Source organism: Coturnix japonica, chromosome 1, assembly GCF_054131305.1.
Source record: "Coturnix japonica strain WE chromosome 1, WE-NBRP24, whole genome shotgun sequence".
In the NCBI taxonomy this organism is placed as follows: Eukaryota; Metazoa; Chordata; class Aves; order Galliformes; family Phasianidae; genus Coturnix; species Coturnix japonica.
This window is the reverse complement of record NC_140663.1, coordinates 57,320,555-57,342,866: the sequence shown is the minus strand read 5'-3', so window position 1 is coordinate 57,342,866 and position 22,312 is coordinate 57,320,555. Positions and strand designations below refer to the sequence as shown.

Here is a 22,312-nt window from a genome sequence, read left to right as displayed (position 1 = left end):
TAGCTTCACTTCAGTTGCTGAAAGGAAGTGTTATTGACTTCAGCAAGGTTATCTGTTGGCTTTATTATAACGTACAAGTTTACTCGATTCTGCCTTGTTTACTTGAGAACAATTGATGGTTATTTTTTCTGATGTGATTGCTGTTTGTACATAGTCTCCATGCCTACTCTGAATTCATCTGTTGATTCTTGGCCGTAGTCAAAGTAAGGACATTAGCGAATCGATTTCCAGTCACTTTTCTTTAAGACAGCATCCTGGCTGCATGCTGTTGCAACAGCATCCTCTGCTGTCAGCATGCTGAAATCAAACTGCTTTGAAAGGGCAGAAACAGGTTGGTTTTCTTGGTAATGCTGGAACCAAACTCAGTGCTGACCGTTTCTTTGCCATAGTGTGAAGAAAGCTTGCCCCAGAGACACCTGGAATGTTGTTCGACAGTTCTCATTAACTGAGTTTTTCCTGAAGCTGAGGCTTCTATAGGAAAATTAGCAGTGTTTTTGCCCAAGTAGCAGGAAAGACAAGGCAGCAGCCATTTCAAAAAGGTAAGCTTTAATTGTTTTAAAAAATACCTACGTGTAAGTAAGCAGTTCTACTACACAGCCACAGGCCTATGGGAACAACCACACATCTGCGAGATGCAAATAACACCAGAGCTCTTATGACTACAACCAGTCTGCTTAAAGGGGCTAAGTGATACCTACAGCTTCTGGTTCATCTGGACCATTTCAAGGGGAAAATGATTCACTCCCTTACCTACTACCAGACACATGGCTTCTGCACAGTGTGATTCTTTGCTCAAGGGTAACCAAGAGCTCTTTTCAGACCTGGTGCTTATAGTGCTGTGCTGATGTTGAAATACCAAGACCAGTCTGAAATACGGGCTGATATTTAAGTACTTATATCAATGCAAGTTGAATAGCTTATATAAATATCATTCAAGTGTTCCTTCTTTCCCCCCCCCCCCCCCCTTCCTTCACAATTGAGAGGTCCCTCAGTATGAAGTGGTTCTAGATATCTGAATTGCAACACTCAGAGGGAAAGATGTGAGGAAATCACAACATAAAATAAGCGGAGGCTGAACCTTCTACCTACAGTGTAGAAGAAAGGACTCTGTTCTTATGTTTCTATCTGACAGCAAGATAAACAACTTTATTTGTATGAACCCCGAGACAGGAAGGAGGAGAACACTGGGCCCCACTCCGTGAGAACATTTATCCTGGCTTCAATTTACAGTACATTCTAGAAGGGCTTAAAATACCACAACAGAAATAAAAATGAAGGATAACAACCTAATAATGGACTGGCCCAAGGCACCTGTTTATTTTAACCATCACAATTAGTCATTTCCATTTGAATGGCATGCTGCATTAATTAGGATTTGAAATCCCAGTTCACTGCCATTGTGCCATTCGTGATGGCAATACATTCCAGTCCCTCCAAAAAACTATGATGAGAAAATTTGCAGTAGTTAGCATGCTATGTAAACGCAAGAGGACAGAGCACTTTTGCCCTGCTGTTTCAGAAACCACTCCCTTTCTCCCTTCCAAAGCATGCCTGTCCTTTGCCCCACGAGGGCCGCAGCTACTTCTCCCTTCTTGTCAATGAACTTCGACACCTAAAATGGAAGTGTCATAGCAACACTGCTTTATTCAGTGAGCCTGTACGGTAGAGCTACTTTGTTGAAAAGGTGATAGAACTTCCTTTTGCCCTTCAGAACGCTGGGTAGGAGAGCTTATCTCCTCTGACAGATGTCATCATTAGCTCTAACTGCTTAAGTAACTACTTAATTTGAGCTAGAAAAGAGTGTGTTAGCATGTGTCCAAGATGAATCTGAAATCTAATTCAGTCAGATGCCTCCCTCCTAGCATCCACTATTGTGTTTAGTTGTATTTGGCTCAATGCTGCTTGCCCTACACTTGCAGCAAGACTTTCTCATGATTTAAATGTCTAACACTGTATATCACCTGCTGAGATTTTAAAAACCTGATATTTATTTCTCTTCTGAGCTTTACCGTCTACTCCAGATACTAAAAATAACAATAATTCATTACTTAATTACACATGTCTAGTGCAACTAAAGATGTGACTGTGAAGCTCTTGCTCTTTCCTGTAATTGCTGTACTGGGAAGGCAATAGGAGAAAGAAATATACCAGCTGGTTTACTGGGGCACTATGTAGACATGATTTCTAGAATCACTATTTAACCTGGCCTCTGATCACTTGCAACCAACCAGAGACATTATACCAAGAGATTAAAGGCACCACTGTAAAGGCAAAGGACTTTAACTGGAAAAGAATGGCCTACAGTACTTGTTCATATCCTACCTTATGGCATACTTTTCTTCCTCTTTTAGTTTTAAATATACCAAATAACTGCGCCCCCCTTCCCCCTCCAGCTGCCAAAAAGGCAGCTATTAATTTCCAAGGAGGGGATTTAAAACGTCTGTACTTAATTCAAAGTAAAACAGTGAGTTAGCTCCTGAACAGACAGAATTCAGTGAAATTGGTTCAAAGGCTGGGAAACAAAACCAGCCTGCTAAACAGGCCTTTGTGGCACAAGCTATAGCCATTCTTCTGTATTTCATACTGCTCTGTCAAGGATTTTCTGTGTGCAACACCAAGTACCTGTTGTATTAGGAATAGACACTGCAGATGAAGAATTCATTTGCAAAAAGAAAGCACATGTGGAAGGTTTAGGATAGACAAGTAAGTCTTTTAGTTCCGTTTTCTATTTGGATACTTCTGACTTCCTTCCAAGAAAGGCTGTAGAGAAACAAAACTACAAGAGCAACACAGACTGTAGCCATCAAGCTGGGATGTAAGGTGAATGTTACTTCTACAGTAATCTGCTTGCTTTGGTGCTACTGCGCCCATGCTCTGGCTGACAACTGAAGACCTAGTTTCTGAAAAGCAGAGGTTAAATAAATGTTAAATGATCAAGTCAGGAGGTTCTGCTTGCTGTCTCACAGCCCTGATGTTCTGACAGCTTGTGAAAAAGGCGCTGCAACGCAGTTTGTTAGGAAAACTTTGAGGCTGTGAAACTTCCGTGACAAGTTAAAGGTTTGTTCCTGTTTGGTTCAGCAAAAAAATTTCTGATACCAAGGAGAAGAGAAAGTCATCAACAGCTGATCACAGTAAAGCCACGCGGAAAATGAAAAGAATTGTTGGAAAGTAGTTTCAGTTCTGTTTTTAATATGAAGGAAATTAAGTCACAGCAGACCTTCCCCCGAGGTCTTCACTGCAGACGGCGTGTTAGAACTGAAGTGGAAGCTAGAAGGCATAGAGGTGGTGAATCACTCTTATACTATGGGTGTCAATCTAAAACCAAAACCTTTCCTTGGGAAAAAAAGAAAACCTATGAAAACTGGCAGTATAAGCAACAGTGTTTTCCCCTGTAGAAAAGCATTCCGAGTCCTGAAAAGCAAGATGGGGAGCAAGTGTTTGGAAACAGATCACGAGAACATAATCCGCTTAAGTTCATACCAATGAACTGTGCAATAAATAAACGTGAGGCCTCTGATCCCACGCCTCACTGAAACTTCTGAATCCACAGCAAGCAAAACTACCCCTTTGCTGCAGATAGCCTTCAAGAAAGAATGCCAGCCTCCTTCCTTGCAGAGGGATGCAATCCATAAGGGGTCTACTTGGGGAACACTTGCTTCACATGTTTTAAGAACAATTAGCAGGTGAGACATCAGAGGTTCAGGTGCTGTCTCATTGTATACGACGCAATGGTAAATGTGTAACTCCAGCTACAGTTTGCATAAAGGCTCCGAAGTGCTGAAGTCTCTTATGGTAGAGGAAGCAACTAAGTAGCAAAAATGGTAGTTCGTGAAAGAACAGTTAGCTTAGAGCTGGCGCTACTACTGGCGAAAGGATTTTGGACAAAGTATTATGTCACACCTATAACCCATTGTTCCGTTCTTGGACTTTACATGGCAAAAGGATTACCCTTCACAGGCATAGACTTTCTGGAGGAAACCTCTGGCCCGGTATAAACTGAATCCTGCTCTTTCCCCAGCAAAAGAATGAGAAAATGCTGGTCTACCCAGGTAGAAAAGGGCTTGCTGTTAGCCATTGCTTCTAGCCAGTTAGCAACACCAACCTCCAGGAGAACCTCCTTTAAGCCTTAAAGACTTTCCAGATGGAAAGTCACATACTGTTCTCTGCCTCATATTGAAAGACAAGGACAGAACAGGCAATGCCGAAGGCTGCTTGACAAAGGAGAAAAGGCAGACAGTGTTGAAACAAAGGTGTGGCAAGTACTGTCTGCTGCAAAAGAAGAGCTAGTTACAGTAGTTAGGGCAGACTTCTTCAATGTAATCCTGCCCAGCATCATCTGAACTGAGGCTGAAGAGCATAGCAACTGCAAGGTGGCTCAGTGGTGTTGGACCCTTTTCAGTGTGAGGATATTTTGCTGGTTTGAAGATATTAAGCCAAAGCAGCAGGTTCAATACAACTGAAAACCAAAGGAAGTGGAAGGAGGGATGAAGTAGAGATAGTGCTCTTTTCCAGCTGTGAGATAGGCAGGTGCAGTCTTTTACACTGTTTGTACCTTGGATGCTGGAAATGAAACAGTACCACACTGGTAAGCAAAGTCATACGATCCTATAGCACCCCTTTATCCCAAGTTCGTTTCAGCTATTGATGAGGAAGGGTGGCTTTCTTCCACTTAGCTGCTAAAAGCTGGATGAGGAGTTTTTAAAGGATTCCCAGTCTTCATCATTTAACTGTCCTCACCTGTAAACATGGTGGAACAGGAGATGTTTTATGAACCGGTACAGTAAGAGCCTGTGCTGAAGCTCTCTTCAGTCAAGTGGAAGAAGGAATGACAGTAGGGTTTTCCAGTCAAGTCATGAGAGCTCAGCGGCAGCATTTCACATTGGTCCCCATCAGACAAAGTGCTTTCCTGAAGTTTTCAGCCCTCATGCATCCAGAGTAGGCCAAAACCTAACTCACTGGCACCACTGAGGGTTGGTGCAGAGATGCCACTGGTCCTATCTAAACAAAAAACACAAGTGAAAAAGAATAGGAGGTGAAAACAAAGAAACAAAAAACCTGGAGTGCGTGCTCCTTAGGGAAATCAAGGGGGTGAGAATAGAATCACATTTTCTTTTAAATTATAAATATTTTCCATATAAAGTTATTAAATAAAATGAGATCCATCCAGTGGCCGTGGTGAGTTCCAGTGACACTCCTAAGCAATGTCTGATAGTCTTTAAAAAGTGATCTTTGCTCCCCGTTTCTCTTCCTCTTGGTTTAAGTGCAGCAGGGGTTGTCGATGACTAGCATGACATCAATGCCATACACTTCCAGTAGGTCCATAAGGAAACTTCGATCCCCCTGGGGATCCAGGCCCATGCCTCGTGCGTGGTCAGCTGTCAGGGTCTTGTCCTGGCTGGCCGACACCTCCATCAGTGTCTGAAATATGCGGTTGTTCTGCTCCATGAAAAACCTATAGGATAAAGTCAGCTGAGGTGATAGCAGTGAACCCCCAAAAGACAGCATATTTACCAAAAATGGGCAACAGAGCACCAAAACTGTGTTTAGGCCATTGTAATCCTACACCCCACTATCTTTGTGATACTGCAATAGTTTTCTATCCACCCTATAACAAAGGGTGGTATAAACAAAAGCAGTAACTTTTAATTTACAGTGATGCTTCTACCAGGCTGATTTATAGTAACCATTTGCCTCTTCAGAAGAAAGCCACGTTGTAACCTAACATGTACTTCGTGGCAACTAAGACCTCTATCTCCCAGAGTATATAATAGGCAAGGCTTTGCAAGAACAGTTCTGGCTACATCTGTGCAGCGCAACACTAAGTTCTGCCCTGCTGGTCTAACACATTTTCATCCTGTAACTTGTCAGCAACTGCGTACTGTGACACAGTAGCAACAGGCAAAAGCTTCAGAGGTGTTACAGGTGTGGTTTTCATCTAATTCTCCACCTTACACTCTACACCCTGATCTCTGGGAAACACAGTTCCTCTGTTTCCCATTTACAGAGCCTGCTGCACCAATGAGCTGATCCTCCACGCTCAGGTCTCACCTCTGCACTGTACCTCCCCCATAGACGTTGGTGCTTTCCTGAGCCAGATGTTTCTGGCATGAGAAGTCGTGTGGTGCTTACGTTTTCAGAACTGGAAGGGGATTCTTGCATTTCTCATTACATTGTAAAAGTTTCCATTCCCCTTCTAGCATTTAAGAGACCCCAGTGGAGACAAATATGGCTGTCTCTGGCTTCTCAAATTGCAAGGAAGATGATGTGAAGAAGAACCAGTTTGGCTCTTGGTTTCCCCAAGAAACATGGAACTGACTATGGAATTACGTGGTGTTTCATAATATGCTAAGCTGGCACAACATGAAATCAGTGAAATGTGTTTCTTAATCCCAACAGTGACCAATTAAGCATTAAGGGTAGCCACTCACAAGATGAAAAGATCCTCTTCACAGGAGCTACAGTCCTCACCCACCTCTTGAGAATACATTAACATCTGCCTGAGGGAAGGGAGACAGATTAAATGCACATACCTCCAGCGAGCCTGAAAGCATTACCAGCAAACAGTTAAAACCAAAGACTTCACATCTGTTTCTTGGAGACAGTCCAGTTAGCACCACTGCCCCAATATCTGAGGCAACAAGGTAGTCTTTATAAGGTGCTGGGCTAGAAATCATGGCATAAGGGTAATATTTTCACTTCTGCTACTAACCAGTAATATATTGCAACCTCTGCTTTTCCTCCTGCCCTCTGTCTGCTTCACCAGTTTACTGGTGGAATGATTATACATACGCAGAGTACCCAGGGACTCTCATACTAGTCAGCTACCGTGGAACCAGAGTGAGCTGAAGCAGTAGAAAACTTGAATAATATTAAGACATCCTACATCACGTTCCTGTCAGAACCAGGACCACTCAGATCTCTGTTATTACCTCTGGTCATTAAGCCGCCGGTATTTCTCCTTGTCAGCACTGTTAATTTTCAGGAGTGGTTGCAGATGCTCGTGATGTGTTTTCACATTCTGGTTGTCTACATAGACATCATAGAGATCCCGTTTCTCCTCAAAGATCTTTTCTGTTGTACCTGCCAAAATCAGATGGGATTTTTCAGAACAGCATATTGCTTTCCATGCAGACCAACTGTTCTCTCCTGCTTTTGTAGATAGTTAATCCTAGCACGTCTTATTTCTCAACAGTTTTAATCTACAGCCTGGTGTCTCAAGATGTTTTGCAGCCTGAAATTAAAAAATAAAAGGTCTTCCTTATCCATCATACTTACAGGCCACATATGATACTTCTGTCTCCAGCATTTCTATGTCTGCCACATTCACATAGAAGAATGGTTTGGATTCTGGGACAGTTCCTCCAAGACCAGGTAGAGAAACGTTGGCAAGGCAACAGCAGCAGTACACTGCAGACGAGAGAAATAAGTGCTGAGATGCTTTCAGTATTCCCTGCAAGGGCATTATGAACCCTGCTTAGTCAGTTCTCCCACATGCTCTTATGTAAACAGTGGTTAGAGCTTTGAAACGCCCCTGGACACCAGAAAACCTCAAGTGGGAACATCCAATTTTGGATAGGAAATATTCAGTGCTCCCACCGGAATCCCATGTTCCAGATTCTACAAATTCAAAGGCTTGAATAAAAGTGTTTTGTTAAAAAAAATATATGTTCAAGGCAAACTTCATCCCCCACAAAGAATGGCTGTGGTGGATTTTTAAGACCTGTGTGACGTCGCTCCCCTCAGTACCCACAGGCAATTTGGCAGCTCTTTAGCCTACTGTGTAGCTCTGTGGTGTCCCTGGAAACATACCTCTATAGCAGACAACTCCAACTGGGGGCGGTGAAAATATCAATATGCGCTTGCGCAGCAGGGCAAACTTCCAGAGGACAAGAATCTGCTCACCAAAGAATTTGATGAACTGAGACATACAGCCAGCAGGGTGTGTGATCTGCAGGTGGAGGGAAAGGGAAGAAAACAGCTTAGAGGTGACACAGGGACACATGCACAGATGCTAAGTCTAAATGTGGGAGCAAGACCAGCACACGGCAACAAGAGAGAACTGCAGCTTGTAATAGCCCAAGTCAGTCTCATTTAAAGCAGCCTACAAAGTGCTGGAGTGACTTCTTACATAAAGAAGTGCAAGACACCAGTAAAGAGCAGCAGCACAGTGTGTGTTCCCACAAGCCTCAGAGCCCCTGCCTCACCTTCATCTCAGGGTACATGTATCTGTGGATGGACGGCAGCCAGTGAACCGGCTGCTGGGAGGTGGTAGTGCCCATGTTGTCAGGGAGAACACCTTTCTTGTCATCATAGAATGCCTCCAGATGGGAGTAGTGCCCTGGCATCTCCAGCTGGTGTCTGGAAGAGAAATGAAAGAGATCTGTAGTGTCTCCAAACTCTATTTATTCAGTGCCTTGCCCCCAGCCAGAATCTGCTTTTGGAAGTATCAAAGGCGCCCTGGGTGCCTCAGTTGCACAGCCAATCTAGAAGGGCAGCCTTCGAGAGGAGTAACAACAGCATTCTGTGCAATGAACAAGCAGGATTGAAGCAGACAGTGAACTGATTCATGAATAGGCCTGATCCTCTTTCAAAACGTGCTCATGTAGAATTAGCTTTCCTTTCTACCAAACCCATTTGTCTGACCAGGCCCACTGAACACAGCTGAGGCAAACACTGAGCCAGAATCACAGTGACAGGTTTAGAAGCCTCTTGCGAGCTCTCAGTACAGTAGTTTTCAGAAGGACAAGAGAGAAACTTGTCCTCTTAACAAGAGGGCATTAACTTCTTGTCCTCTCCCCTAACAGTTATGTCCCCACAGTGCTTCAGAAGAAGTAGGGTTTGGATAGCATTCGATAGCCTGCTAGCAGAGAAGAGACTGCTGCTAAATCAATTCCTTCATCCCCTTTCCATTGTACTCTCTCTCTGGTGAACCAGTCATTCAGTGAAGTTCTAACTCAGCATTCCACTCGAGTTCTCACACATCTAAGTCCGCTCTCTACTGAGGCAATGCTACCTTTCCCAGGCAGGGAGCAGCCAGTTCCATACCCAAGGAAACTTACCTGACCTGGTTCTCCAGGAAGTGCATGTACCTATAAAGCAGGGTGTAAGAAGGAGACAGAATCCCCACAGACTTCATACGGGCACCACGCTCTAACTCACTCTCCACAGGCATGTTGGCAAAGCAGGCCAGGCCAAAACAGAGACCTTTCCGGAAATAACTGGGGACAAACATTTCACAGAAGAGTTAATGTTAAAAGAAGGGAAGGGAATGAAAGAAAGGTATCCTACCAGCAAAATACTGATTTTTTGGGGGGACACAGTTCCTTCTTTAAGAAACCCCCTGAAATCCCACTCTGCTGTCTGAAGGGTTGAGAGCTGGCCCTCAACAGGGCTGGACCATGGAAGGGTGGAGTTTCTGCTGCTTCTACCACTAGCATCCTTACCAGCCATATCACAACATGGCAGCAAGGGAAAGAACTTGGAGACCATAGGGGATGCAGGACCCAATTGACACAGTGCTATTCTTCTTAGGAAGAAGAGCCTGGGATGCATGAGGCTGTGAGCAGAGTCTAGCTACTTCCTTATATTTTGAGTGCCAGCATATGGAAGCACACTCCAGCTGAGAGTCAAATCTACATGCCTTTGAGAAAGCAACAATTACTCTTGACCAAAAGAAACAGCAACAGTGCAATTCATTGCAAAACACTGCTGTATCGCAACAGTGGGCTAGGAAAAGCTTGAGAATGCGGAACAACTCTTCAGTCTCTCCACTGCTGGAAGAAACCAGGGGTGAAGAAAGTGACTGAGTTAAAGCATCCAAAAGTGCTGACAGAATTAACAGCCATAGAATTTCTAAGTTCTGATCCAGCAAACTTCTTCCTATTTACTTCTGCCATTCTCTCTCCTTCACCATAAGTCTCTGCTGACTATCTCAACATTTGCAATGCAGTATGATTTGCCCAATAAGCATTAAAATTTGCACACCCCTGAGAAGCTGGCTGACCTTCACAGCCACAGCTGTCACCACACAGCAGATCCTGTACAGCCAACTGGTACTGGATATGATATTGAGTATACCTGAACAGTATCTGGCTTAGTGCAGCACAGGTCAGCAGCACAGCAGTGCAGGAATTTAACTTCATAGGTGTATTTGTCTTGCACGTTGTGATCCTTGATGGTGTGAAGATGTAAAGCCAAGAGAAGGAAGAAGTAACCCAGTTCAGGCATACTCACATGAAGTCTGACTGGATTTTGTGGGACCCACTTGCCATGGATTTGAACTCCACACCTTCCAAATCAATATCTTGAGGTAAACACCACTCCACCATGTTGCCTGCAAATAAGCACATTTATTTGGGTGAACACAGATGTGGTGCTCGTTAGTGAAAGGTCAACATCAACAACAGCCAGCTGTTGCTTTTACATCAGATCTATGCTGGTAATGCTGAAGTAATACTGCTCTAGAACTCCCTCTGTCCTGGACAGGGGCTGTGATACTGTACTCCACTCTGCTGTATCTCTTGCAAACTTCACTTTTAGCATGCTGTTCACCATGGGTAAAAATGGGCCCTTCCCAGGCTTTCCCATTACAGCCCTTCAGAGCCTACCTTGCTCACCTGAACACTCCTACTGCAACAAAATGTGCTCTAGGTTCAGCCACCAGTAGTTGAAACATGACTTTGAAATAGTGCAGCTTAGTTTAGAGAAACATCAAAGGAAACAAACCCTTTAAAGCAATGGCACAGGCACTCACGGGGACAAGCATCCCCCCACACAGACACTGAATACATTTGGAAGGGCCCTACACTTAGCCAATGCTTTTAGAAATAAGAGGCCTCAGATTAAAATATCTCTGAGACCTGTCTCCTGTGTTATTACTCATACTGCATAAGTACATGCATGCAAATTCACATTGAGTTGAGCTGTTGACATTTAAATAGGCTATTTTTTTTTTTTCCCCACAGATATTGTATTTAGCAGACCTCCCCCAGCCCTGCCTGGCAAGGGTTTCCAAAAACAACAGCGTGGCACCAGGAGGGATGTGGTACCCAGGCTCTGCCAGCCCACAGGCACACAGCTCCCCATGGGCCGGCTGAGCCACGCAGCTCGTGCCATCCTGTGCTCTGCTGCAACGCGCCTTCGCCTTTAACAAGAGTGAAAGGCTGGCAGAGGGAAGCGGTGACATCATGCCACTGCACGGTCCCCTGTAGGTTTTGCATATTATATATAGATGTTGGCTTTTGTTCTGTGGGGGTTTTGTTTTTTAAAGGCACAGGACCCTTCCTTGACAGACTATTGCCTCCTAACCACAAGGCTGTGGTTACAGCTAGATCCTCTTTTAAGGCTCGCACCACAGAGAATCATGAGTCGGTCATCAGCTCTATATTAACGTATCAACAAGCAAGACAGCACCGTGGAGCAAAGGAAAGTAACTTCGTTTAGTTTATCAGAAGCTCTGCTGTCTGCCAGGTACAGAGGTGTTGGTGTGGACTGCACTAAGGAAGGAAAAGGTGTCTGGAGCAGATTCTTGCCTGCTGCGTACCCACAAGACCTATTGCATGTCATGTAGCTATTTGTCCTGAGCTCTGCTGCTACAGGCTGACATCAGCAGCCCACACCTGCACTCCTGGCAGTTCCTCACACCGCCGTGCCCTATGAATGTACAGGCGACGTGGCAGCCAGAGAGCCAACGAGATAAAAAGACTTGAAGTCAGTCTGGTGAAACAGAGCAAACAAAGGACGCGGCGGCAACTGCCAGCCTGCATGAGAAACAGGAGGAGGAAGGAGAGCCACGCTGTAGAAAAACAGGAAGCATTTGCCTTCCTCAGCAGACGGCAGCTCTCGTGCGTGCAGGAAACTTTCCAAAGTGAGAGCTGAGCTGGAGAGAGGTTTTGCCAGGAGACAAATCTGGAGATCTTGTGGGAGCTCTCCCAGCACCGGGCTGGTCAGAAACAGCACACTCAGTTGTGGCATGCAAAGTTAAGGATGTTCTTCCACTTCTGCTCTTCTTTTCTTTTCTTTCCTCTCACCAATGAGGCCAGCACCTGATGGCTGCAGTAAAGTCACCACCTGGCCCTCCTCACTCATAGATGTTTCCCAAGGTCTTCAGGGTGCTGGTGCATGCACTGCTCCTGTGTTGCACTGGGACAGGAGCTGCACCAGATGAGACCTCGCTGTGTAATGGCTCCGTTTCCCATGTGGAGAAAACGTGGGAGAGAAAATCAAAACATTTACATGCTTCCTGGTGGGAAACTGACTCCTTCTCTCACTTCTGCCTTATGTCCAGTCATAGCTACCTAAGGTAGATATGAGTCTAGGAGAGTACGTGGAGCCTAATGCCAAGTAGGTCACACCTAGCAGGTATGTCCCAGCAGCAACCCAAGGTAATCTTGGGTCTTCCATTACTGCCTGCCCCAGAAAAGAAAGGCACTGGGAAGTTCATCAGCCTCATGGAAGCACCATTTGACTGCACTCTTTGTGGGGTTGTGTTGGCACAGACCAGGTGCTCACACTTTTTCTAAGTGTCAGAACTTTCTTTACTCCCTTAAGGAGAAGGCTGCTACAGGGCAGGGAGCAAAGAGAAGGCAGCACGGTTGGCTCCTGGCCTGCCACCATTCTGCTCTCCTTGTAGCAGCCATGAAAAGATCTCTGTCAGGTCCACCGTGCTGGAAGCAGGGAGTGCAGTGCTGGGTTAGAGGCTGCCTCTGACTCCTGTGTTCAGCACACACAAAGGGTCCCAGGGACACTGGAACCATATTAGTGAGCTGGTAACTCCATAACCTACCCCTGTGAGCCCAAGACGTGCTCCTGCCAGAAATACAAAGCTTGTGGTCCTCGAGCACTTTCAAATTTAGGAGGGAAGCTGCTATCACCTTTATTAGTGCAGTCACCACACGCTCCTTCTACACGAGATCCCTCATGCTACTGCTTGCCTATGTTTGAGTAGACACTGCTAGGAGTTCTGCTTTTCATGTGCCTGAGCAGGCTTCCACAAGAGAACTGCTGTGCTTTTCCTAAGTAGCAGCAACCTGTTTTTTGGCTCAGACACAGTATGGATGATCTCCTTTAAGTCACACGCAGAAGTTTCTGGTTGACCAGAAATTCCTCTTTCCGATGCCAGCAAGCTCCTCTCGCTGCAGTTGTGAGTCTTGTTCTGGATCTGCGTCCTCCATGAGGCAGTCTGCCTGTGAAGCTGCCATCTCGATGTGCTCCTCACCTGGATACTCCTTGTGTTCAGCACCAGCACTGCAAGGCAATGGCAAATTAACCCTCCCTGGACACAGCAGCCTGTTCCTGGGCCGGTGACACCGCACAAACTGCACATCGGATGCGAGAAGAGCTGTTGCCCAACTCTCCCTGGACTCTGTTCAAAGCAACAGCTGGCCCAGACAAACTCCTGAGAAAGCTGAGCTTTCTGCCAACCAGGAAACCTCCCCAATTCATAGAAGGCATATGCTGTCAGATTGAGAGCAACCTGCTGCCGCCATCCGCGCTCTGCTGTGTTTTGGGTACTTATGGGAAACACCTCCCTCCCCACCTCCAGTTAGAAAGGCGACAGCCAACCTCGTTCAGGGTTTTGCTGAGTCCCAAGCCTGTGACCTCCAGACTTGCCCCGTGGCAGCACAAAATGGGTGATGTCTGGAGAGCCCTCGGGTGTCCCAGGGCACAGCAGCCACAGGTTGGCAGCGCGTGGTTCGACCGCATCCTGAGGCTCCGTTCACACTGATTCTGGGAGCTGCAGCTCTGGGCAGGGTCAGCATTCATTTGCAGGGCCTCCTCCTCCGAGCTCGGCCCCTCCGTTAAGAAAACAACACAAAACCAAAACAAAGCGGCACGCTTTACATCTGAATGATTCTGCTGGGGATTTCTTCTGCGTCTGTCGGCAGAAAGAAGGGGGGAAAAAAAAGAAGCGGACCGTGTTTCCATGCCGGGCTGTGGGTGCGTTGCTGCACCTCCCACGCTGCTCCCAAACTTCCTACAGGTCCCGGGCCGTGCCCCACTCCTGCCAACACCCCATGGCCGCTGTCGGGCGCAGCCTCCGGCCGTACATCCCCACGCAGCCGCCCGCACTTAGGGACGCGTGAAACCCCCGGCAGCCCCACGGCGACGGGGGATGCTCCGGACCGCCATCTCCCCGTCGACCCGCCGCTCCCGCCCGCTCTCACCCGTGCGGGGGTCGAAGGTGACCACGAAGACGGCCACAATCTGGTCCTCCTCCGCCTCCGCCCGCGGCGGCCCCGCCGCCTCCGCCTCCTCCTCCTCCTCGCAGCCCCACGGCGCAGCGCTCCAGCCGCCTCCCAGCCGCCGCCCGCCGACACCACCGGCCTCGACAGCGGGCGGCGGTGCGGACACAGCCGGGCCCTCGGCCCAGAAGAGCAGCGGCGCCTCGTCCGCCCGCTCCACCATGGCCGCGCACAGCACAGCCCAGCACAACCCAGCAGCGCCGGCCGCCGGCGGGGGGCGGCTCCGAGGCGGGGCGCTGCGGGATACGCCCCCAGGAGACGGGCGGTGCTCCGTGAGGGAGGACGGGCTGTCGAGAAGGTCGGGCTGCTATGGGGTTTCCGGTAGTGAGGTGTATGTGTGTGCTATGTGAAGCAGTTGTGGATGCCCCATCCCCGGAGACGTTCAAGGCTGAGCCCTGGGCAGCCTGATCTGCTGGGTGGGTTTAAGGTCTCCTCCAACCCAAGTCAATCAGTGGTTCTCTGAGTTCAGCTCAAGACACAAACACAGGGACGCCAATATGCCCAAGGCACCCGCAGCATCCAGCCTCTGTAATTACCATCCTCGTTTTACTACCAGCACTGAACATCATTAAGTTTAGCTCATTTCCCTGGGAGTTTCTGATTAATTGGATTACCCAATTAAGCAGGCCACAATTAAAGGGGGAAGTGTTGCCATAAAGGCTTTAACTGCCCAACTTTTTGCCTGCTGAGCAGCTCGGAGCGTTCAATACGCCATTAAGGATCTCACAAGCAGCACCAGCAGCGTTTCTTCTTCTGTGACAGTGTCCATTTGCTGTGAGCTGTGGCTCAGCCAGTGCCAGCACAGGCAGAGCTGGAAGGAACCTTTAAGGGCCATCTAGTCCAACTCCCCTGCAATGAACAGGGACACCACAGCTGGATCAGGTTGCCCAGGGCCTGATCCAGCCTTGCCTTGAAAGTCTCCGGGGACAAGGCATCAACCACATCACTGGACAACCCATTCCAGTGCCTCACCACTGTAAGACTTCTTCCTTATATCTAACCTAAATCTCCCCTCTTTGAGCTTGGTGTCATAGAACGTGAACTAAACACGGTCTCTGTATCTCTGAGCAGTCTTCCACGATAAGTAAGAAGTGAAAACAGAAGCTGGCACCTCCTCCTCACAGCAAGTGAATGGGCTGCCACAGCTTTAGCAGGCAGCTTCAAAGACCTGAATGGCCTCAGTTCTGACTAACTAGCCAGGCACAAGAGCAGGCTGACCTCAGCTTGACGTGTCCCTTTGTTTTCTGGTGGGAACCCTCCTCAACCTGTGCACTGGGAAGCACATGCCCATGCTAACAAACCTCATCTCTTCTGGGTTGTGACCACTTCCCACTTCTGCGTGGCCTTTCAGCAGCTCTCCCTGATGCTAAATGCTGTGTATTGCCCCTCACTAAGTCTAACACATTAAAAATTAGGCTGCTAATCTCTCTGTGCAGGCTGTAATGCTTTCCAACCTAACACATGGCTAAATGCAAGAAGTTAAATTCAGACCTAAAAAAGAGGAAATGCTGGACCCATCCCTGGCAGATCTGGCATTTATGTAAGCAAAGCCCACAGAGGCTCCATCTCTGGTGGGATTAACACAAAGCAGCCTGGCTGTCAGCAAACATCACCTCCCCACAAAGCTGAAGGAGAGTGTGCAGAAGCAAAGGGATGACTCAGAGCAGAGCTGGCTGCAGACACAGCATTCAGGTCTATAGCAAAACCCCAACCAGCTGCACAGTCAGCCCTGCACATGTGCTGCTGAGCTCCAGCTGCTTCCCATTAGTGATGGTCCTGAGGTGGGAGATGGTTATAAATGTGCTGGGTTGGGAGAGGGTTGTTTGTAGGGTGGCTGGTGGCTTCTTGGGATTGTCTCTCTGCTTTTACAGCTGTATGTAAAGGGAGAAATGTTTTGTGGTTGAGAAGTTTAAGAGTTAGAGAGGTGAAGGGTGGGCTGTAGTCCCTTGTTCCGGGGTCTGGTGTTTCACTCTTTGTAATGGAGTGGTGGGTGAAGCTCCCCTTGAGGCTCACTGGGAAAGGCAGTGATTTCTGTGCTGTATCTGACTTGCATTGACAAGATGAAAGCCCTTTCTGTTATAGTTATGTGAGAAGTAGCTGGGTAGGGTTATATGTGGGGATATTCCTTTATTTATGCAATTAAATGCCAGTTTTGTGTGTTCTACACCCCTGTGTGTAAAAGGTTAGGGGAATAGGCACAGGGAGCAAGGCTGTTAAGCTGGTCTAGGTGAGGAAGGGGGCAGCTAATCTGCCTACGTAAGTAATGCTGTCTTTCTCTCTTTCTGCTCTTTTCCCTTCACCAGGCAGGCCAGGGTCCGCTCTATCAGCTCTATTTCATATGGTGGAATGGATGACTGGGAGAACAGTGACGACTTCATTCAGAGGCTGGATTTTTCCAGCTGTGCAGAAGAGGGTGAAGACAGAAGCATTAATGAGGAGGACACACTGAGTTCCAGCCCAATCAAGAGCTGTGACTTCCAGAAGTGGAACAGTCCTTTCCCTGCAACTCCTCAAAGGAAGTTCAGTGAGATTTTCCTGAGCAGGACCAAATCCTTGGTGAGCCCTACCCTAAATTCCTCCCCAGGTGTGAGCAGGACCCGTGGCAATGCAGAGACACCACTGCTCATCACTTGGAAGAAGCTGCAGCTCTGTGACACCCCACACACTCCCAAGGTACTGGTGTGCATTTCTGTGTCTGGGCAGGTAGAGGCTGTGGCATTACTGAAGCATTACTGGGTGTGTAATATGGGAAATCTGCTGCTAGCTCTATGGGGAGTAGGTTTGTGTGCGTGTAAATCCTTGTTGGCCTTCTACACTTCCATTAGAAACTGGGCCCACAGTCTCCTTAACTGATTATTTTCTAAGTGTGAATAGAAACCCATGTGTGGGAGCAGGTTCCTTGACACTTTCCAAGTTGTTGTCATCGGAATTAATTAATGGGTACTTATTCAGCCTGAGCTTAAGAAAAAACCCAACAACCATTTGCCTTGGCTATTGAATCCCTTCTGCTTTGCAAAATGGACTGGACACACGCAGCATCTTTGTAGGCAGTGTGCACAGTGCTCCCAGAAGGATCGATATATCTCTTTGAGGTCCTTGTTACATAGGGGCAACTTGGAGGTGAGCAGTTGACCTCACTGTCTGTTCTGTTCAGCCCATTTTTGGATACAAGTGGGGTTTTCTCTTGATGAAGAAGTTGGATGTGCTGCTGTTGCTGGGGTGTACTTCATCTGGTGAAGCTGGAATTCTTCCTGCCAGCTTGTTCATTGATGCTGCTTCTCTGTGCATGGAACTGAGCTGCCCAGGGGACCTGAGGAAGGCAGAACTTCTCACAGGGTAACAAAGCAACATGTGATTGTGAAGGGAGATCTACCTGCCTTCCTCTGCACCACTCTTATGTGTAATTTACCTACAGGTCTGGCTTCTTGAGAGCATGTCCTCAGCCCCCTATTTTCTTTGAAATGTCTTGTGTGAAATACAGTGTAACTGATGCTGTCTTCTGTAAGCATGAGTGTGGACTCGAAGCCAATTTCTTGGTTCTCAAAGCCAAGTTCATAGATAACTTCTGTTGTGTGCACTGGCTTCTAGCACTCAAGATTTGCAATGCCCTGCAGCTCTTACAGACTGTTTGTATTTCTGAGCTATGATTTGACTCTTAGCCACCAAAGCATTTTGGTTTGTCTCCCTCAAGAAACCCGTTTATGTGGGTAGAAGGATGGCTTTAACACCACATGTGACTATGCAGCCATATAGGCTTAGAGCAGTGCCTTGTCTCTTTTAAGGGGGAAGTGACTCTAAAGAGCCTTGCTCCAACAATTTCCTGCAATTGTCCTTTATGAAATCTTCTTTGAAAGAAAAAGGGAAAGAACAGAGGCACAACTGCAAACAGGGGAGCACTGAGGCCCTAGGTAGACTGCATGGTGGAGTAGGCAGTCAATTACATCTTATGATGTCTTTGTGGAAAGGTAAACTAAAGATCATAAAGTTCTGGAACTGTAGTTTTTCTTCTCAAGAGAAACAGTTTTCTGGTCACCTTACCAGCAGCCATATCTAAATATTCCCAGTAACTTCCCCATAGAGATGCTGCTTACCACTGGGGACTGGAAGGGAATTTGGGTGGTGCCCTATCACACTTTCCTGACAAACCTGTCCTGATTGAACTGATGCAACAGTCCAGGCTTGACAGAACTGGGCCTTGTGTTGATGCAATGATGGTGCAATTTCTGTGGCTCTGTAGGTGGGGAAGGTGAATGGCTGGTTCCTCTTGAGCTTGTGGAAGTGGCTCTGCAGCCTGGAGAGCAGCAAATGGTCTGAGAAGGTTTAGTGAAGGACTCAACACTTCATGGAAGGAGAAGAAAATTTAGGACTCGGTGTTTTAGGGTTGTAGTGATTCAACTAATCTGAGAAAGGGGTTAGAGTTTTCTTTGATTTGCAGGACAGCGCTGATTTTATTCTGACTTTGTGGCAACAAAAATATCTTGCTGGCTCATTTACTGCTCTTTCTTCCCTCAATACAGAGCCTGTTATCAAAGACAGCTTTTCCTTCACCTGGGGCAAAGGTCCCACCCAAAGGCTTCAGACATCTGAGATTTACTCCTGGTGCTGCTGACTTGGATGACTCAACCCAAGCTCCTCTTGTCAACATTAATCCCTTTACACCGGAGTCATACAGACAGATGCTTTTTCTTCCTAATGGCAAGCGGAAAGCCAGGGAGATGTAAGTGAACTGCTCATAAATAACATGTGGGAAGGAGTTAGTTTCAACAAGACAAGTAATGAAGGATACATTTATTTTAGTATCCAGTATTTGCTAACAATGAATTACACACTAGAGTAATATATATTCAGTGATACATGTAGACTTCTCTAAACTTATGTTACAGAAGGAATCCTGATCTAAGAGGCCAGGTAAAACAGGAGCTACCTACTAAGGTGAGTGCCTCTGTATAATCCCCCCTCAATGGGATCATAAGATGCTTACCAACTCTTGGTGCTTGGTGAAACTTACTCAACTATTGGGGTTTAAGTTACTGTGTGACAGAGGATGGGTACTTGTAATAGAGCGATTCTGAGCTGAATGTCTGATGTTAACATCTGAAATAGCAAACTTGGAAATGATTCCTCATGGAGACTTGTGCCAGAGCAGATCTGAAATATAAAGTAATCCTGAAACTCATCCATTTTGGCCAGTAGGTCATATAATGGTTTGGGCTCCTTGAGGTGGAGAGTAATTACTGTATTTCTGTATTACTGAATTACTCTAAATAGTAGAGTACACACTGTACCTATGTGGTTTAAAGGAGCAGGTGTATTGCTGTAGCTATGAATTGGTGTACTGAGCATAATTGGATGGGAATGTAGTATAGTTTTTATATTAATAGTTTCTATAATATATAGACCTATGCAGGGTGATCTGAATGATTCTGATGTGGGTGAGTATTGAAGGCTGAACTTCAATTGCAGTAGTTGCAATGGTGAGAAATGAGGGAGCAAATTCCTGAATGTCCCTCAGTAGGCAAATATCTTCTTGCTGTAGGTCTTGTCAGATAAGTCAAGAGGATACTTGTAATTTTAGAATACCCCAAGCAGTGTTTCATGCTAGTTAGCAAACTTAACCACCTTGCACAACAGTTTTGTAAGAGAGCTGAGTTATAGAAGAAGGGACTCTTCTGTGAGACCAGCAGATCTGAAGAAAGCCTGGCTCCTACTACGACTTAAGTGATAATATCAGTAAATGCAGAGCTACCTAGCTTCATGGCCCTGTGTAACTTTGATATATCAAGTCTGGAAAACAAGTTTTGACCAGCTGAAAATCCCACTCTGACCATTTGGCACTAATGAGGCTAGTTGTGATTAAGTGTGAATCTGGCACTCCACTGAAGCTTTGATTATGGAAAACGAGCTTGCCATACCCTAGTTGAGCCTCTCCTGGCTGATGTCCTTTGCTCACCTTCTGTTACTGGTTTTTGGGGTGGTCAGGAGAGGTGTGAAAAAGTATTTTGACTTCTTGACCACCCCACCAAGGGCTTTCTTGTTCAGCTGGGCTGTCTGTGCATTTTTGGATCCTTCAGAAGACCTCACTATGCATTTCCTGCATCTTTGAGACAGACACTGTCTTAAAGCATAACACCAAATTCTATGGCTATAGCAAAAATTATGCTGGGAAACCTCTGTGGCAGGGTTTGTTGGCCTGGCTACATGGGGCAGGGAGCAAGGTTGAGTGTGCCCCTGGCCAGCTGGGTCCTGCTATCCTTACTTCATCCACTTCTCATCCTTCTGGAAAGGAAGTCCAAATCAGATCTGTATTCAGGTGAGGTAAAATCTCAGTTTTCCTGAGCAGCACCTTTAATCAGGTATTTTTGTGCGTTTTGTTCACTGTAACTGTGAAATACTAAGGGTCACTTGAAGAATGATGATACCCTCTAGTCGAGAAAACTGGTATTGCAGAAAACCCATAGCAGGTGTAATACACAACTGTAGCTTCTCTAGGGTGTGGCATTTGGAGCTGTTTATTTAGAAGAATGTCTCCATTTGTGACTTACTTATTAAAACATTCTTGCCTTCATTTTAATCATAACTGAAACAAAATTGTGTACTAGAAGCATATTTAATCCTGAACTACGTATATCCTGATTATATAACTGCCTTACAAAGTTCAGCCAGCTGTCTCATATGGGCCACATATTTCTGGTTGGGGGACTAACTCTTCCCTTTAGGGCCATGTTGCAGTCAAGCAGGAATCACAGCAGTGGTTTATGTGGAAAGTAATGTGGAACGTGAGTCTTTGTCCCTGTAAGGGATGTAGAGGGATGATGGGAATTCACCTAGTCCAGTCTCTTGTTCACTTCATGCTCCACTACTTTTTTTTTTCTTTACTTACCTCACCTGCTGGTAGACATCACTCTACAAGCAGTATCAGCATCTTCTATTTCCCTGCTGATCATTACTGTAACAATGTTCCAGCTGCTCTGCAGGCTTTTATCCCTTGGTAGATAAGTGGCTCTCGGTGAGGAAATAGCCGGGAATATGAACACTCAGACCTGCTAAAGTACAATCAGTCAACAGCTGTTGCTTCAAACCCAATGAGAGCCTGAGCTGGTGCAGAATGTTCTTGCTGCAGGCAACTTTGACTGACAGCATAAAGCAGGTTTTATGTAGCTGGGGTAGTACCAATTTCTCCTGAGGTCTGAATATTCAATAGCTCTCATTTAAGCCCAAGCTCAGTACATGAGTGATGGATGCAGCAGTGCTGAACTTCCACATATCAAGACTGGTAACAAGTCTTCCCAGGTCTGCAGTAGCTGAGCAAAAGGCAAATACTGTTTCTGCAGTTCTTCCCTGTTTGACTCCATCTGTTGTGGATGTAGGAACTGGACAGAGCTGCCAAGAGAAGGGATATGATGGTAGTAATTCAAGGCACATACAGCCAACTAAACTGCTTCCTTAGTCCTTAGCTGCAATTTCTAATACTATGATTAGAATAAATGAATCTCAACTGAGCTGGACCAAGATGGCCTTTGTTAGGTGGCCAGAAGGACTACAGAATCTTGAAGTGGATGATAGCAGTTGAAAGGCTGCATGCATGTGGAGAAAGCTCAGGATGGGAAAGGGAGCAAAGTGGGTATTTTGTATGGATGAATGATTCACGGCTCTAAAAAGTGACGTGTATCTGAGTCTTTCAACTCATCCTGCTGTCTCTGCTGTACTTATGACCTTCTAGAGATGTCCTCTGAAAGACAGCAATATGGTTTCCCGCTACCAGAAGGAGTTCCTGGAACTAGAGAGGATCGGTGTAGGGGAATTTGGTTCTGTCTACAAATGTATCAAGCGCCTTGATGGATGTGTTTATGCCATCAAACGTTCCAAGAGGCCTCTGGCAGGATCCTCGGATGAGTGAGTGTGCTTGCTAAATGATGGACATGTTCTTGGGAGGTGTGATGGGGAAGGAGGGAGTGTGAATCTAAAGGTATATGAGGAGTGGTGGGAGCAAAAACTGGCTGCTGTTTAAATAAGAGGTGGGAGGGTGAAGAAAGATACCGTTTTAGGGTAAATGAATACAAATGTCTAAG

At 46.3% G+C, this 22,312-nt stretch overlaps 2 protein-coding genes across 8 annotated transcripts in view; one reads left to right on the top strand and one right to left on the bottom strand.

Moving 5' to 3' along the window:
* LOC107315845 (WEE2 oocyte meiosis inhibiting kinase) overlaps positions 1-22,312 on the top strand; it is a 32,350-nt gene that overhangs the window by 410 nt on the left and 9,628 nt on the right. For 2 of the 5 annotated variants that reach the window (XM_085521376.1, XM_085521397.1), the window contains 4 exons: positions 16,547-16,916; positions 18,761-18,960; positions 19,127-19,175; positions 21,964-22,136. In XM_085521376.1, coding sequence (XP_085377502.1) covers positions 16,547-16,916; positions 18,761-18,960; positions 19,127-19,175; positions 21,964-22,136 — 792 coding nt within the window. Of the gene's footprint in view, positions 1-389; positions 540-16,085; positions 16,117-16,546; positions 16,917-18,760; positions 18,961-19,126; positions 19,176-21,963; positions 22,137-22,312 lie in introns of those variants that run through there. The other 3 variants (XM_015866691.3, XM_015866664.2, XM_085521391.1) reach the window with 3 other exon arrangements.
* On the bottom strand, positions 530-14,480 carry DENND11 (DENN domain containing 11). Of its 3 annotated transcripts, none has more exons than XM_015866707.3 (9): positions 14,166-14,478; positions 10,234-10,333; positions 9,060-9,218; positions 8,205-8,358; positions 7,810-7,948; positions 7,276-7,407; positions 6,930-7,080; positions 6,429-6,497; positions 530-5,452 (listed from the first exon to the last, which is right to left on the bottom strand). In XM_015866707.3, exons 1-9 carry the CDS (start codon positions 14,404-14,406, stop codon positions 5,257-5,259), a joined length of 1,341 nt encoding a protein of 446 aa, XP_015722193.2. In that variant the 5' UTR covers positions 14,407-14,478; the 3' UTR covers positions 530-5,256. The 3 variants fall into 3 exon arrangements, with proteins under 3 accessions (XP_015722193.2, XP_085377565.1, XP_085377561.1); XM_085521439.1 differs by lacking the exon at positions 14,166-14,478 and adding an exon at positions 13,564-13,808; XM_085521435.1 differs by lacking the exon at positions 6,429-6,497 and having other exon boundaries at positions 1,114-5,452; positions 14,166-14,480.